Raw genomic sequence first — 17859 nt, 5'->3', positions numbered from 1 at the left:
TGTTGCAGAGAAGGACTTTATTGCTCTGAGTGGTCCCTCTGCAAAGGTCCAACGTGCTCCCTTTTGGGCAGACCTTTGTAATCAGCAAAGCCTAAAGCTTCCCTACTGATTGAGGAGCTTTGGTATTGAAGCAGCACAGAATGCATCAGGCTTGTGTTCCCACAGCGAGTAAAAGTTCTCCGCTGCAGAATGCTGCCTTTAGACAGGCTTTTAACACAGGTTGTGGGTAATTTTTAGGGAAATTAAATTTTCCCAGCACACATTACTTACATAAATGAAACTGAATTGTACTTTTTAAGGACAACCGTTACCCCTTTAAAATTCAGCCTTATTTAAATTTGTATTTTCCATGTTACTCCCCTGATTTTCATGTGCTGCACAGTGTGCATCTACCACACACCACACCACGCCTAAGCCAAAATACATCTCCCACTAAATGAATATGTGTAATAACTTAGACTCCCATACGATGTTGTTACCTGCAGATAGGGATCGGTTGGATCCGGACAATTGTATTCAGGTGAGGGTTTGGTTACCAGGATGACACACATTGCCAGACATAATCCAAATAGTACTTTCCATATGTGAAATCTCCTCATTCTTTAGATTCACTCTGCTGCTGTTCTTGTCTAAAAGAGAAAAACAACCATGAACTTCAACTTTCAACATAAAACAAACACAGAATAATAAATCTTCTAGCAAACAGAATAATAAATCTTCTTGCAAATATGCAATACACAAATAAAAGTTGCTGTACCCTTCAATAGGGATTGTGTTTCTACTTGCTGAAATGTCACTATAGTTTTTCAGATGCTACATTAAGCAACCAAGAAAGAAAAAAACTTTCTTTCCTTTTAGTTATAGGGACTTTTTAGTGGTATATATAACAACGAACAATGTTGTAAATATTACATCAATATAACTTACAAGTTTTGCCTTATATGTTTAATTTATTTAATAGGGTTGGTATAAAAACTCTTTTATGTATATGTGTGTGTGTGTGTGTGTATATATATATATATATATATATATAATATTTTTTTTTTTTTTTTTTTTTATTTTTATTATTTAAAATGCTTATTTCCCACACTCCTGAAGAAGCAGACTTGTATCTGTGAATGTAATTATGTTGTCCTATATGAGAACCTTACCTGTTTAGGCTTAGTTTTCCAGGGATGACTATACATACTAGGAGGTTTTCGATCTTGTATATGACGCAAATTTTATGTATTGTTTTTATTCTGTCGGTCAACAATAAATTATTTACAATGCTTTTTTATAAAAAGTTTTTTGCCACTAAAAAGTTCCTAGAACTAAGAGGAAAGTAAAGGTTTTTTTTTTTCTTGGTTGAATTGATTCTTTGAGATGTGGTCCTATGCTATTTGCTAACCACTGAAATATCATTAAAAACAATTTGCTACATTAAGCAGACAAGGGCATTTTGCAGACTTATTCACCTCTCCAAAGACTTGATATTGCCAAAAAAATTTTTGAAGCTTTTGCAAGCATTTTTACCCTTTGTGTTTGGGTTACAGTTCTGCTTTATTTACAGAAGCCGTAGTCTCTGTATAGCAAGGGCAGGAGTGTAAGAAGCAGTGGCACAAAGAGCCAACCAGTTAATGTGCTGACAAGTAACATTAATAGGAGGAGAACCGAGAGACAAGCTCATCTTTTTTTTACTCCTTTCTCTGTCTAGACACAGGCTGGAGCTATGTCCAGAATGACTTGGGGTTGAAGGAAGTGGATTGAATATTGCAGATCATAAGCCTGGGGACATCTAGTGTCAGAAAACGGTACTGTGCAGAAAAAAACTGAATTAAAGACAGATATTGCATCATAAGCTGGTTTATGTTGTTTATTAAATGAGCTATTAAAGTGCATGTCCAGCCACCTGTTTTCCATTAGTAAGGAAGTTAAAAACTGTATCATTTTATTTTTTGCTTTCTGCTCCCAACTAGAAAAGGACACTTCCTGTCCTATGAACACAAACGGGAATTCACTACATTTTCATTCTAGAGAGGTGTCAAAAAAAGGTTTATCTCCATTGAAGGCTTTTTCCCTTCCATTCTGTTTAGTGCCAATGGTCACAAATTTAAATATAAGGGTGAATCCTTCCAGTAGGGATCAAAATATCAATCAAAAGTTTACAAAATATCTAACCCTACTATTCTTTATCTAAAATTGCCTTTACATACTCTTCATACATAGCTTGGGTGAGGTTTGGAAGATTTAAAATTTGCCTTAGGGTTTGATAGCTGTGTTCCCCTGGGGTGATTCACCCTCTCTAATGTGATGGCTTTTTCCCTTCCATTCCGTCTAGTGCCAGTGGTCACAAATTTTAAATATAAGGGTGAATCCTCCCAGTAGGGATACAAATATCAATCAAAACTTTACAAACTATCTAACCCTATTATTCTTTATCTAAAATTGCCTTTACATATTCTTCATACATAGCTTGGATAGGGAAAGTCTTACAATTGTGATTCCTTTTTCTGGTGACAACTGTTCTTATCTCAGCCAGGACCCTATCTGCATGGAGTTTGCAGGTTCTCCCTGTATCTGTGTGGGTTTCCTCCTGAGATTTCAGGTTTCCTCCCACATCCCAAAAACATGCATTAAGGTTAATTGGCTTCCCCTCAAAATTGACCTTAGACAACAATAATGACATATTAGGGACATTAGATTGTGAGCTCCTTTGAGGGACAATTAGTGACACAACTATCGACTTTGTACAGTGCTGCGTAATATAATGGCGCTATATAAATACTGTGAAAAAATAGTAATAACAGGAGTTTCCTCTAACTTTGGAGAAATGTTCTCACACTTTAAGTTGTCTCTCCATGACAGGCAGTGAAAAGAACCCCTCACCCCCAGAGGTATACAGGAAACAAAATCGATTTAATGATAACAAATGCAACAAATGTTTTATACAGATGACTGCACCTCACTACCTCCTAGAGATGTAAGAGAGCATTGAGTGTTAAAATTCCCAAGCCAAAAAAAAAGTAGAAAGAAACTGATGATACCATTCCTATCCAGAGAAAATGCTGCTTCTGTGTCCCTTCACTGCTGAACCTGTAAACCCGTCTGCCCATCTCTGTACAGTCTCTGTACAAAGCACAACAACAGTATTTTAATATTAAATGCTGATTTTTCCTTTATACAGTTCACTAGCAAGAGTACTGGCTTTTTAGTATTAATGTACTCACCTGGTCCAATATCAACACGCTATACGAGCTGGCACAGTATCTTAATATCTCACACTGACAGGCTGAGTTTAAAAGCTGTACGAGTGCCTTTGGATTTCCATAAATAGGGAGTTTAACTTGGGCAATCACTTCCTTGAGTCACACAGCCCCAGGGTAACTCCACTTATATTTTACGAGTGGGATGCTGATGAGTTCATATTAATATAAGGTTTCGTTTGTTCTACACTCATGTCTACAAATGTAATATTAGATTCAGGCAAATCACAACATTTCAATGTTTTAAAGCCAGCACCTTAATCTGACACTTTTATCAGTCACCTTGCTGTAATCTTGTTCTATACGGAGACAGGTACAGGCCAAGAATCCATTTATTTCTATTTGAATCATATTTTGTGACTTGAGGTCAGCTGAGGTCAGCTAGAGATAATTAAAGGGTGTATAGGGCATAAGTGGAGAAATAACATGTAGTCCTTTTATTTTAATAAGGTTTTAGGATATTGTGAAATGGTCATTATTAGCTGTTTGCTCCTGTTGGAGAAGGATCTTGTTGACCAACCTCCGCCACCTCAATGCATAAACATGCACATTAAAAATTTCCATGCAACTTTGAGAAGAGAAACAGAACAAAGAACCATTCAATAAGAAACAGGTTTATAGAGAATAAGAACCATCAAGCAAAGATTCACAAGAACAGAATCAGAAGCATGCTAACAGAATCAGAAAGAAGTTTACAGGGACAATGTCGGAATCATGCTTGAGGAATTAGAAATAGATTTGCAGGGACAGAATCAAGACCATGTTGCTAAAACCAGTAATGCATAATTAGAAACAAATTCATAGTGTCAAAATCAAAACCAAAGCTGGCACAGCTGAGTTTAAAGGAACTGGCACAATTGAAATCAAATTCACAGGAATAGAATCCGAGACAGATTCTCATGGGCAAATTCAAAAATGGTGTTGCAACCGGAAAGCGAATCACAGAGACAGAATCTTAGTCATGCTAACTGTCAGAAACCATTTCACAGTGATGGAATCGGAGTCTTCCGAATACCTGGAACACAATTTACAGACATAACTGGAAATGCTAAAATAACAAATATGCTCTAGACCAGTGGTCGCCAACACAAAGCCGTGTGTTACTCAAAGGGGAAGAAACTTCCCCCAGAGTGACGTCACAATGTCAGAACCTTCCCACTCTCCCATTGCAGGTCTGAGCCTGTGTCCAGAGACACGGTCCACGGCTCTGGCCGGTGCTCCCCCCCCAGCTGGGTCCTTCTTCTGTGGTTCGCGGACAACCGGTTGGTGACCCAGACTACAAAGGGATGTGGAAAACTGCTATTATTTTCCTGGTTGCAAAGAAGGCAATATTCCATAACTGGTAGTCCCCCAAACCTCTTACCCCCTGTCTGTTTCCTGATAAGATTGCTTGTATTGAAGCCTCCCTAGATAAAGAGTCTAGAGTGAAACATTTTTTGATTTGTGGGAATCCTTTATGAAACATCCTTTTCTTCCCTCCTTCATGAAACACAGAATTATCCAATCTTTCTAATTGACACCCTGGTACATTTAGGCTACTTCTCAATGACCCTCTGGTAAATGTATTATTTGTGATGTTGTTAGCATCTCCTCTCCTATGTCCCTGTACCATTTTATTAAGTATATTTTACACTGTTTTGTTGATGTGTAATAAAAATGTTTAATCAAAAAACATATATATGGGGTTTTAGGGAAAAATTAGAACTGTGCTAAGACAAGGTTCACAGACGATTCACACGAATCAGAACTGTACTATATAACAAAAAAAAACACTACTTGTGGTTCCAACAATCATATTAAACAAAAGCAGAACAAAACTGGGTACTAGAAGGACAATAAAGATTATGGCAACCTCCACAATCGGAAAAAATCAGACAAAGTTTATTCACCCCCCGGGAAGTGAAGATTATGTTTGTGTGTGTTCCTGTGTTATATAAAGAATTATAAGAATAGTGAACAGGATATAGCCTGAGAAATAAAAATATCTTCATACTATAGTATCAACCTCCGCAGTAATTTTTTTTTTTTTTATAGCTCATGAAATGTGGTGTGCTTTGCAGACTGGCTATGTTTATAGATTTGCTGCATTCTGCCTTGTACATTTACAGTAAACTTGCCATCATCCTGCACCCACAGTGATTGGGAGATTCCGGATGAATGTAGTTTCTTGTCGCTTGAGAGTTATTAAAATTGTACTAAAAGGATTAAAATAGTAAATAAAATATAAATAATATAAACTGAGGCACAATAGTGATGCAGTGCAGAATATACGACACAAGAGTCAGAGGCCTCCTGTGTTTTCTAGGCAAAGTGTTGGATGGGTGACGCGGCTTCTCCTGTATTGCAACTGAGATGAAACCAGCAGCAAAATGTTTGCTGGGAACCACTTTGCAAACAATCCCTGCTGATTGTTTACAATTTCTGTTTTCGGTCTGTTTTTACTGGAAATCCGCAAAAGTAGGATAGGGCAGATTCCCAATTCCGCGTCCCAAGTTTTTTCACACCGGCAGCGGCTAGGTCTGCATGAGCAAGACTGTCTGTCTGCCTGTGAGAAGTTGGAGCTACTTTGCCTGAAAAGAAATAAGACATTTGTGTAAGCTAGTCAGGAGGTTGTATATTTTGTTTCAAGGTGTGCTATGTTGTTGACACCAACCCTGAAAGCGAAGACTGTTTTCATTTGTTTGCCCCTTTTTGTTTAATAAATATGGGCAGAAGACCTAAAAATGCCTTTACATGTAGTTGCCTCATTTCCAGGCTAACATTTAAAGCTAAACTCTCACACCCGTTACATATTATAGTCCAATAAATATACTGTACTGTATAATCAAGTAAAAGCACAGAAAGCACAGAAAGCACAGCAGTAGAAAGCCAGTCCATACTCAATTGTGACTAGCTAGGAAACATGGAAGTGATGCACAGGAGTACAAAGTTTAAACCCTGATATGTTTTGGCTGGGTTGTATGCCGATTGCTTGAGTTCTGGATATTTGGGAGTATACTGTATAAAAAATTCCTGCACATCAACAGGTCATTGAAGCCTCACTAAGGCAAAATTTAGCAGTGCCAGGTTGTGATGTGAACTTGACCATTATCTGTGCTGCATCACACATTACCTTTTTAGACATCCTAATCCTTGAATAGAAAAATACCAATCCATAGATTACACAGCATCTATTCCAGGTCAGTCAAATATACTCAAGTCTGTACATGCTGATAATTTTAGAGGAACTCTTATAAGGAGATTCATAATCATACTAAGCAAGGCATCATGGTTTCCTCAACTGCAGCTAAAGCAGAATGGCTACATTCAACAGCTATTAGGATGCAAGACAATTTTAAGTCTCACATTTTCCCATTTTTTAGTCTCACATTTTCTCAGACACACGTCTTCTATATATATATATATATATATATATATATAATAAATATATGTTTCTTTTCTCTTTTGTTTGTAACCTCTCAGTCACTTCCTGTCTACATGCACACACATGTTCGGGTACCCAGCATTGCTCTGAACCAATTTCCCGACAGTGATATCTGAGAATATTAGAACAGCCTCTTGTAGTATTCTATAGGGGTTTATTGTGGGAGCATATCTGTTGTCAGCAAGTGTTTTTTGGGTTTAGCTTGACCATGTCCCATAAAGAGAAGTTGGGTCAGCACAAGGAAATAAAACTGTTCTCTGTGAAATGAAGAAAACTCTACAATATCTTGAGCCTGAGACAAAGCACAAAAAGCATGGGGTGGCTCGATTTCCATCATATAAAAATATTTGGGATGCTAACGCAAGCTCTATTCTGAAAAGATATGTATACATGCCTGTGGAAAGACATGTAAAAAATCCAACCCCACATCAAGATAATAGTTTAGCTTGAACCTCTAAAGTATCCAAGGGGGAATTGGAAATTTGTATTTAAACTATTGCTATCCTAGCTGGTTAACCGATAATTAAAAAAAAAAAATAATAATTGCCTAATATTACCACCCAAAGTAGCAGTACGTCATTTAAATCATATTACCAGTGACTCAGTGTATAATTATTTTGTTGAATTTAATTACAGATTATATCAGCACAAATGTAATATCTAACGCAACCCTTCCAGGCAGACAACAGCAAAACTACTGTTTTACGAGTTTCTGTGACATTGGTGTACCGCTCCACCTTTTTAAATATAAATGAAAAGAATGATTTCAGTAACACTTATGAGTTCAGGGAAATGTTACCATCTTGGTAAAATATATATGTAAAAGTAAGGTAAAAAAACAGCTGCCGAGTGGTTACTACTGGAACAATGCCAACATCAACCAGAGTAACTGGTTTACCTATAGAACGTGTCAAGGGCACTTGCACATGGGGCAATAGAATACGGGTGTCATTGGCCAAGATCTAAATATTGTCCCTGGACATTCACCAAACCTTGTAAAATGAAGGACATTTTGTAATTTATTAGTTGGAAGGTCCTGGTAATAAAACAATATGCAACAACCGGTAAAAAAGAAAAAACTTATGCAACAATGTTATTGTCTGCTTTAACTAGAATATAATAATTACCTCAACATACTATGGGGCAAACTAAAACTAAATACAAAGATAAAATAGCTATGTGGACATATTTGTTGGTACCTTTTATGGCTCGTTGTAAAAGTGCTTTTTGTCTCCTGAAAAGTGAAGAAGTAAACTAAAAAATGTTCCATGGATGTCTGCACACCTTTGGTTTATCCTCAGGTAGAAAAGCAAAATTATTACTTATTCTACAAAGTTTTTTTTACAATGGCCTTAGCACACTTGATGGTACCCCCAGAAAAAATAGGTGTTTTTGTTGGTGTCATACATCTCCATTCATGCAATTCATCCTATTTCTATGAACATAGATAGTCATCCTGTTGTTTGGAATCATTTTGTGTTCTACACTGAACATGGACCAGAAAACATTAAAGAGTTATCTGAGAAAATCAGAAGGAAAATTATGGATAAACATGTTAAGGACAAAGCCTGGAAGACCATCTTCGAGCAATTGGATGTTTATAATAACCAGTACAAATATTAAGAAATGTAGGTCCATGGGGCTGTAGCCACAGGAAATATGTAGGAAATTCAACCACAGAATTGGCAAGAAAACGGTAAGTGTGTTGTACGACCTCCAAAGAAAGAAGTTAATGTCTGTCAGAATCTGATGGCACCAATCATTGATTTTTGAGTGGACTGATTGGAGTCCCCCCTTGTTTTTTTCAGTGTTAAAAATAAAATACCAAAACGCCAGAGTGGAATATGCTAAAATGCAATGCTGCAAACTGACAAGCCACAGTGCTTCTGGGAGAATGTCCTTGTGGGAAGATGAGACAAAACTGGAGCCTTAAGGCAAACCACATCAGTTTTTTTTTTATCTGTAGATTGGGGGAAAAATTAGGATTTTGAAAGAATACTGTGAATGATGGAGGAGGCTTGATTATGTTTTGGGTGCTTGGAGTAAGTGGGAACTTTTGAAATCTTAAGGTAAAACCAAACCTACAATACTCGCCTATCCCCATTCCCGTGCAGGGTGCTGCCATCTTTCCATTTTTCTTCCCATAGACGATCTTCAGCCATCTTGATTGGCCATCCTGGAATGACTGAACTCCCATGCACAAGCAAAATTAGACAGCTGGGTAGATACGAACAATGCTATAGCAAAAGGGACATCACCTGTCCCTGCAATAACCACCTGTCTGAATCCCTAAGTTCAAAGGAATTCTGCGGTGAAACGCACTGTCTGTTGTCAGAAAGCTCCGTCTCAGTTCCATGGTATGGCTCTCCCAACAGGATAATGACCCAAGAATGGCTAAGAACAGTCATCTGACTATCTTATGAAATCCTATTGAACATCTTTGGAAAGATCTTAAAAAAGGAGACGGCACTTTTCAAACTTGACCCTCCAGCTGGAGCAGTTTGCTCAGAATGACTGGGCTATACTACCTGTTGACAGGTGAAGAAGTCTCATTAGGGGATAGAGAAATCACATCTGAAATGTATTGATCCCCTTAAAAGGTTGTGCAGCAAAGTATCACATTAGGGTCTTTTACAATGGTATCCTACATATTATTTTAAAACCAAAACTCCAAGACCAAATCTGATTGTTATATGTTTGCATAAAGGATGATGGCTGCCAATGACTTTTAGTAATTGAGGGTTCTTTTTGTACTAAACATGTGTTTAGGCTTGTATAAGGTAGTAGTGTTGTATATTTATTCATCCAGTCCTGAGATTGTATTAACAGAGATTACAGAAATAACACCACTGTATCAAAGATTTCAAGAGGTGAATACCAAATCTACTTGCATGTAAAAAATATATTTTAGTTTACTTTTTATGCCCTTTTATATTGGCCTGGAGTTAGCTAAATTACTGTTTTCACAGAAATCATTTACAGAATACCATATACATTTGAATACAATTAGATTTATGCTTGTGCTTTAGCAGTCTTGCAGAGGACACACGGCAATAGACGTACCTCTAATGTGTCTGACATTTGGCTTGGCTAAAATGATAAAATCGGCAGTAAATCCCTTTACACAAATTCAGGTAATGGAGCTATGACCCTGGCATCTCATAGATGTGAGAGTTTTACAAACTCAACCTTTCCATGCAATGGTTATATTCCTGCAAGCAGACCGAATTTTTCACTGGGGTAGAAATGTTCCCAATTCTTAAAACAATAATGTTAGTCTTCAGGGAAGGAAGAGAACACCATTGTCTTTTTATGGTACAGCTAAAAGGCGCTACAACTGGCACTTGATTTACATGAACTTTGCATGTTTTATTCTCCACCATAAAAAAAATATTTTAGTATTTTACAAGCCACTCTCCATTTTCCTTCTACAGTGGTTGTGCAGGGTATCTACATATGAAGGCGCAGTCCAACAGGCACCTATTTTTAAACCAATACAAACCTAGAATGTTTGATGTGTCTCCTACAATTTTCTGTATTAAAATGGGTGGACTTGCGTGCCGAGGGTGTGGCTGGTACTCGACTCATACTGGCACAGAGCTCTGCATTGTGAGAGTATGAGACATCACATTGGCTTTAACATTGTCCTTTTCCCTGCAGTTGCTTGCTACAATGGAACAAGCGGACATAAGGGGCTCTCTGCACAATTGGCAAATATGTGCGTGAGATATACCCGCATACACAAGACCCTTTTTATCAATTGTCCATTTCTGCATTGACTGTAAGGGACAGGCCTATCGAAACAGCATTCTACAATGACAACAATATGGAATGGCTTTTTTTGAGTAGATTGGTGTTCAATAAACATGTCAACTTAATATTATTCAAAGGGTTCTATAGCTAATTACTAAGCCACAATCCTACGAGGGAACAACGGTTCAATGGAAAATGTCAAGACAAAGCAGAAAATCCCCAAATAAAAGGCAGGAATATAAAATGTTACTGACTCACCCCTTTACCTCCCACATGGCATTTTAATGCACAATGATAAGAATACTAATCACTTATATAATGAACAAAAAAAACAACACTTTTGCTCCGTGATTTTAGCAAACTGGAGGCTTTTGGTAGATTTTTGCTTGTTTTATCTGCTGTTAGTAATTATTTTCCTTGCTTTTTTACTTCTGATTAATAATGGCTTGTTATATTAGGAAAGATGAAACCTGTATATGAAGTGCTGTATACAGATATTTGAAATATTTTCCATGCTACTGATAAGCTGTGAAGCGTTTCTTTTCTTATCTGTAAACAACAATCCTTTTCTTAGTAATATTTCTGATTGCTATCAGGTAGGCTAGGTTCAGACCCGCGGCACCTTGCTGACTGCCCACATCACGGCATTGCAATTGCATATTCTACAGCGGGCATCAGTGAGCGGTGCTGAACTGCTTATTACTGCCCCATTCATTCTCTCTTGGGCTGCGTCTCTGGCCCTGATTTATTAAAGCTCTCCAAGGCTGGAGAGGATACACTTTATCAGTGAAGCTAGTCTCATACAGCATCTCACCTAAGGAAGCAGCTCAGTGGTGTGAGGAAGTGGTAACCACACTGCAACCTCACCTCCACTTTAAACATAAAGGCCAAAATCTCCTAATACCAGTGGTGTGTCAGATATAATTTGTATCTTTTTTTGTTTTTAAAAATATGAAACTTAGGTCCAATGTATCATGTATGGCAAAAAAAAAATCTTAAGTTTTCAAATCTTGACTTTTTAGCAATTGCTTTACCTAAAACTTGATTGATTTTCTAAATTGAAGAGGACATTTCCCATCGGCCGAACCTGGATTATGTAACTTCATAGTTAGTAAGTTAATTAAGTCCCGGGAACTGCAGGGAATGTGGGGTTGTGTGATTTTTAAGGATGAAGAGAACGATTGGGTGGGTAAGAATATATATTGCAGTAGGGACATTGCCTGTCCCTTTCTGCAGCAATGCCCAGCCTGGTCACTTTTGTTTGTTTTTGGAATTTTTTGCTATTTTTCCTGTTTAGAAGTTTGTGGTTAAAGTAAGTGGACAACTTGTTCTATGCCTCCTTTAGCTACTGAGGACTTAGTCATGAGTTCTATTCCATCCTTAGAGTCCTCCCCAGTTGTGTGGGGTGCAGCCAGGTTCTTGGCCTTTTTGGCTATGATCAGCATACAGTCTGTTTTGGTCTATTAAATATAAAATTGAAAGCATTTTTATATAACTGTTTCAAAATGCAAAGTTAGAGGAGAGGGTGGGTGTTCTGCAAAGTTAGAGGAGAAGGTGGGTGTTCTGCAGACCTAACATGCACTGTTCTACGGTAACAATACTGCTCCTCCGAATACAGTATGGTAAGTTAGCATTGTCAGTGGAAGACAGGAAGTATGTTACTGGCAGAATAACCAGAAACAAAATATTAAAACTACTTCAGCCATCACATCTAGGTCCTGGTAAACTACATTTTTGTCCTTGTGTTTTAGATACACTTTAGGTGTGCATTAGTGATAGAGGTAGGCTGGATATATAGGCATCCTACACAGAAGCCCTCAAGGGTACCCCATACCTGAGCAGGTACAAGTGCTGGTTTCCTGGATTAGAAGATGCATATTTTAAGCAAAATTAAAGACTAAAGTATATGACAGACTTAACTGTAAAAGGAAGCCTCCAGTGCCGCAATCACCACAATCGTTCATTCTTTACCACTTCCACCTTCTTCTGGTTCTCTTTTGAGTTCAGAGTCCTTGGCCACCTTCATTGGCTGGGTTGAAATGACAAAACCCCTGCGCATGCACACGGAGGCTAGTTCACCTAGGTGCTAGGCTGCACATGCACAGCTTTGGGGATCTCTGCAGATCTAATTACTTACAAAAGGGTAGAAAGATTTTTAAAGAATTGTGTCTATTAAAAGTTTTCAAAAACTAGTCTGTTCAGAAAAGCAAGATGAAAAAACTTTCCTCATACATTTATGAGCTGATAGCTGAAAACAAATCCTACAGTTACCCTTAGAATCCACTTTGGGAAACTTCCAGGACTACGGTAGTAGCTGTGTGTTCAAATTCTAGAAAGGTAATGATAAAAATTGCTTCCTATTCTGACAGCTTATTAACTAACTTCCTGTATATCTAAGGCAGCTGCAGCTCAGGAAGCTAATACCACTGATAAGTAGAAACTGTTTACCTCTCCCTCAAGTATATATATATATATATATATATATATGTAACAATAACACAGGAGTGTAATATTCTGCATAATATTTTCTTCTGCAGAGAAATAGGTAGCCCTGCTTCTGACTTATCATCAGTTGCCAGAAAAACCTTAAATAACATTTAAATACTGTGCTGAAATCCCTGGTAGAAGTCAAACATATGGCTATTGTTGGGTTAATATTTCCTATCAATGAAAGCTGAGCTCCAGGCAGCTTTGTATTATCATGCTATGTATTTCTAGAAATTAAAGTGGGAGATAAGTTTTTATGTGAGTAATGCATCGGTTTAACACTCCCAGTTATTTATTACCTGTTACAGAGATCAAAGTACTCCCCATGGACAATGCCTTAATCTGCTTTTCTCTTTAGAATTACGGTGTTCAGGCACCATCTTGAGATGCCGGAACAGAGAGGACACAGTCGTGTAAATACAGACATATTATGAAACTCAACCTGAATAAAACAGAACTCATCATCTCCCCCCCCTCACAAACCAAATTTTCCCCTGACATATTTCTAACTGTTAACACGGTTAATTCGTCCCTTCCCTCAGGCACATTGTCTTGGCGTCACCTTCGATTCTGCCCTCTCATTCAATTCACCTCTACCTGTCCCCAGAGACCACCAAACACCTTGTACACGCTCTTATCATTTCTCATCTGGACTACTGTAACCTCCTCCTCTCTGGTATTCCACTAACCCGACTCTCTACTACAATCTATTATGAATGCTGCAGCCAGACTCATCCATCCTTCCCACCTACCTACCCCATACACAGCCTTCCCACCTACCTACCCCATACACAGCTTTCCCACCTACCTACCCCATACACAGCCTTCCCACCCACCTAACCCATATACAGCTTTCCCACCTACCTATCCCAAACATAGCCTTCCCCCCTACCTATCCCATACACAGCCTTCCCACCTTACCTACCCCATACACAGCCTTCCCACCTACCTACCCCATACACAGCCTTCCTACCTACCTACTCCATACACAGCCTTCCCACCCACCTACCCCATACACAGCCTACCCACCTACCCAATACACAGCCTTCCCACCTACCTACCCCATACACAGCCTTCCTACCTACCTACTCCATACACAGCCTTCCCACCAACCTATCCCATACACAGCCTTCTCACCTACCTACCCCATACGCAGCCTTCCCACCCACCTAACCCATACACAGCCTTCCCACCTACCTACCCCATACACAGCTTACCCACCTACCTATGCCATACACAGCCTTCCCACCTACCTAACCCATACACAGCCTTCCCACCTACCCTATACACAGCCTTCCCACCACACCTCTTCTGCTGCCTCTCTTTGTAGTTCTCTTCATTGGCTTCCATTTCACCTGAGAATCAAATTCATCTCCTGTGCTTTGCATTCAAATCCCTCCACAGTTCTTGTCCCACTTACCTTTTTGTCCTGATACAAAAATACCCCCCTAGTCATTTTCTTCTCTCCTCCAATGACCTACTAATGACTTCCTCACTCATAACCTCACCACACGCACGGCTCCCAAGACTTTTGAAGAGCTGCCCCGACTCTCTGGAATGGTCTTCCTTGTCCTATTCAGCTTGCTCCTACTTTCTGCTCATTCAAAAGAGACCTCAAACCCCAACGCTTCAACCTCACCTACCCATCTTCTTCTGTCTCCTAAACCCTCACTACTTCCCACAATTCCATATCCCCCGTCCTATTGTGTGATATTTCCCCCAACTCTTAGATTGTAAGCTCTTCAGGGCAGCGTCCTCCCCTCCTCCTGTGTCACTCTGTATCTTTCTGTCATTTGCAATCCCTATTTAATGTACAGCGCTGCGTAATAAGTTAGTGCTATACAAATACTGTTTAATAATAATAATATTAATAATAATAATAATAATAATCTAGGTTCCTATGTAGTACATGGCTGTATTTACAAATGTCTGGCACAGCCATATTTTTTTCTGTTCAGGCCTTTTTGAAATGTCTTTTTGTGACTTGCTTTGTGTTGATGTTGCCTTATTATTACTGTGGGACTGAGAATTTGCTTCCTCCTGCCCACAGCAGCGTCAAAGTTGACGCAAAGTCATGAGCTCTGCTCAACTCGAGGATGGCTTTTTAATGATAAATAGTACTTTTTTTTTTTTAAATCAATTAGTTGTTTCCTTTTAAGATAACAAGAAATGACAATAACATATGACAATAACATAACAAGATTGTTATCTTACAAGGAAACCAAATGAATAAGGAACTATCACCTTATACGTACACGTCTTTATACATATTTTTCAATACAAACTAGTGTATACTTTTGGCAACTTTTACAAATATTAACAAAGTATATCCACCGTTACATATGTGTACCTAGGCACCCTTCAATCTTCTCTCTTCAAAGGGGCCTTAACATCATCTAAAAAGGTATTTCTGCTTCTTAATACTAGAATACTGGGAAGGAAGAGTATGGTAAACTGATCTGTTGTCATTGTGGGTAAGGGGTAACTGAGCCGCCGAGTTACTAATAGGAGGAGCTGAGCTGCTAGGTCACTGTGCAGCTCATCTACCCCTTCCTACCAGCGGTCACTGCAGGGGATTGATTCTGGAGTGAGAAGAGTAACCGATATGCTCAGTAACTTATGGAAGGAAGAGTTGAGCTTCTGAGTCACTCTGGAAAGGGAAGAGCTGAGCTCCTCGGTCACCCAAAAAGCTCATTTTCAATGTCAATGAGGTGAATCTGTCTGAAGCTGCCTGAAGAAAGAGCCTTTTTCTTTGGCTATAGCCACCAGTTCATGCAAATGTTTTATAGAGAACAGATATTGGCATTACCACTTCTTACCTCAGAAGCCTTTATGGCCTTTTATTTTTGGTATGAACCTTGATGTTTTTTCAGTGTCATTTTTCTGTGTATATGAATGCTCTAGAATGTGAGATTTCTGGACTTTGAAGCCTATATTGGTACAGCGCAAAGCGTCAGAGGTTTTTTATGCTCCGCTGTAGATTATGCCGGCAGCATATAAGGAAACAAGCCTATGAAATTGCATTATCACAGATCATGTTAGCCATGAAATGCAGATCCAGTTATTAACACTAAGATCCCGTGTCATAGGGCTCTATTTATAAATTGTTCTCCCAGTCAATTCCTCGGCCATTTGCTGATGGATTGTTGTATCTCTCTACATGTCGCAAATTCAAATGAGTCTGATTTATTAAAGCTGCCCAAGGATGGAGAGGTTACACTTTCATCAGTGAAGCTGGGTGATCCAGCAAACCTGAAATGGATCTGGTCCACGATTCAAAACATTCCATTCCAAGTGAACAGCTGTCGCAATAGAAACAGAGCCTCTAGAGTTTGTCTACATACAGTCTCCGTCTACTTCTGCAACAAGGAACAATAGATGAGCATTACGGGTAGAGATAAGGTTATCCAGGGAGACCAAACACTTTAGGTAACTATATAGATTCCCATCTCCCAGCTATCACGTTTTGGCAGCAATGTCCTAAAGCTTACCTTCCGAAATATGTATAACCTAGGGAGAAAGCAAGGATGACATGTTTAAAGTTACCTGTAGGGTTCTTGTGTCTAAATAAAGAATGCAAATGAAAAGCCTAAAAGTAAGTTCCTGTCCCAGTGTCCCATGACAGTCTGTAAATTACCTAGGGGTGAGGATGGGTGCCACTCAGATTCATTGCCTCAAAGCGCCTGGAAACACATTCATTCATGGCTATGCAAGAATCCTAACAGATCATTGTGCTGAAACAATACATTTATAGGAAGCGCAGCTTTCTAGCCGATCTAAACCAATTTTTTAAAATCTCGTAGAAGCTTTAACCTTTTTTATTTTATAGCTTTCATTTAACGATAACTGGTAATCCTGCCATGAAGGTCCTTGTTTAGACACATTCTCTTTTTGGTTTTCTCCCAAATTCATGTATTTTATGTTTATTCCACAATGCAAAGTACACGAGTGATTGTGCAATATGGTGCAAAGCAGCTCCGTTGAGGTGCCATTGGGATAACTACAGTGCTCTCCCCAGCCCCTTTTAGCCGGGTGTACCACCCAGCACTTTTCAGTGACCACCTGCCTATTTTTGGGTGGTTACTGAAGAGTTGGGTCACAATACAGAGGCTGCCACCCACCTACAATGTCTTCCCACCTGACTTAAAAAAAAAATGCTTGGGTTGAACACTGAATTAGCATGCATCAATGCGTATTACATATGTTACAGTACAGTTTCATTCTTTCTCAGGATCCTAACATATCTAAAACCAACCTGGCAGCAGGTAGTAAAGCCAACGTGACTGTCCAATCAGCTTTCATACACCTCTATCATAGTCAACCACTGGAGATGATTTAATACAATTCTATTATACTCTTTGTAGAACACTACACCCCCAACATGGCCGATCCTAATGGTAATGTAGTCCTATATAGGTAGAAATGTAAGCCTTCAATATGAATAGACCAAAACTACTAGCTAGAAGTAGCAGCGTCTTTTTCAATAGTTTCCTTTTGCTTATCAAATAACTTTTCTTTTAAGCAATGTCTTCCTGCTAGTTATCTGGCGCTTATCTCCTAAATGAAGAACTTGTTTATGATGTTCTATTCCGCCTCAGGCCAAAGTCAAGGTGATCTATTATGGGACAGCCATGTTGTAGCCTTGCTTCTTTAATTATGGAAAATAAGAACTACAACAAAGCAAGGTCTCTGGAATTAATGCACATAAGTCGTCTTAATCTCTCTCTAGGGATCGTTATGGCTCTGTAAACAGGAAATGGGAATTTTCAGATTGAATGGCCATTTCTGTTTGCCAGAAAAAAAGTCAAATTCTTAAACGATTGGAAAGAATTTCTGGTAGCTGAGGCATCGCTGACTGAGGCTGCTTCTGGTCAGGACTTCCTCCAGGTAAATGCATAAAAGAAAAGGAGCATCTGATTGGAATCACATGTAAATAAACTGATGCTCTGT

General features: G+C 38.8%; 1 protein-coding gene across 1 annotated transcript in view; it reads right to left on the bottom strand.

Moving 5' to 3' along the window:
* The window catches only part of LOC140338195 (alpha-1,3-mannosyl-glycoprotein 4-beta-N-acetylglucosaminyltransferase C-like), a gene marked incomplete in the record, with an annotated part of 25977 nt that extends 13277 nt beyond the window's left edge, over window positions 1-12700 (bottom strand). Inside the window, 2 exon segments of the mRNA XM_072422297.1 lie at window positions 480-629; window positions 12343-12700. Of these exon segments, the coding sequence (XP_072278398.1) occupies window positions 480-599 (120 nt within the window).
* Window positions 12701-17859: the final 5159 nt, after the last annotated feature.

Source organism: Pyxicephalus adspersus, chromosome 9 (assembly GCF_032062135.1).
Source record: "Pyxicephalus adspersus chromosome 9, UCB_Pads_2.0, whole genome shotgun sequence".
In the NCBI taxonomy this organism is placed as follows: Eukaryota; Metazoa; Chordata; class Amphibia; order Anura; family Pyxicephalidae; genus Pyxicephalus; species Pyxicephalus adspersus.
This window is presented reverse-complemented; position numbering and strand designations above follow the sequence as displayed.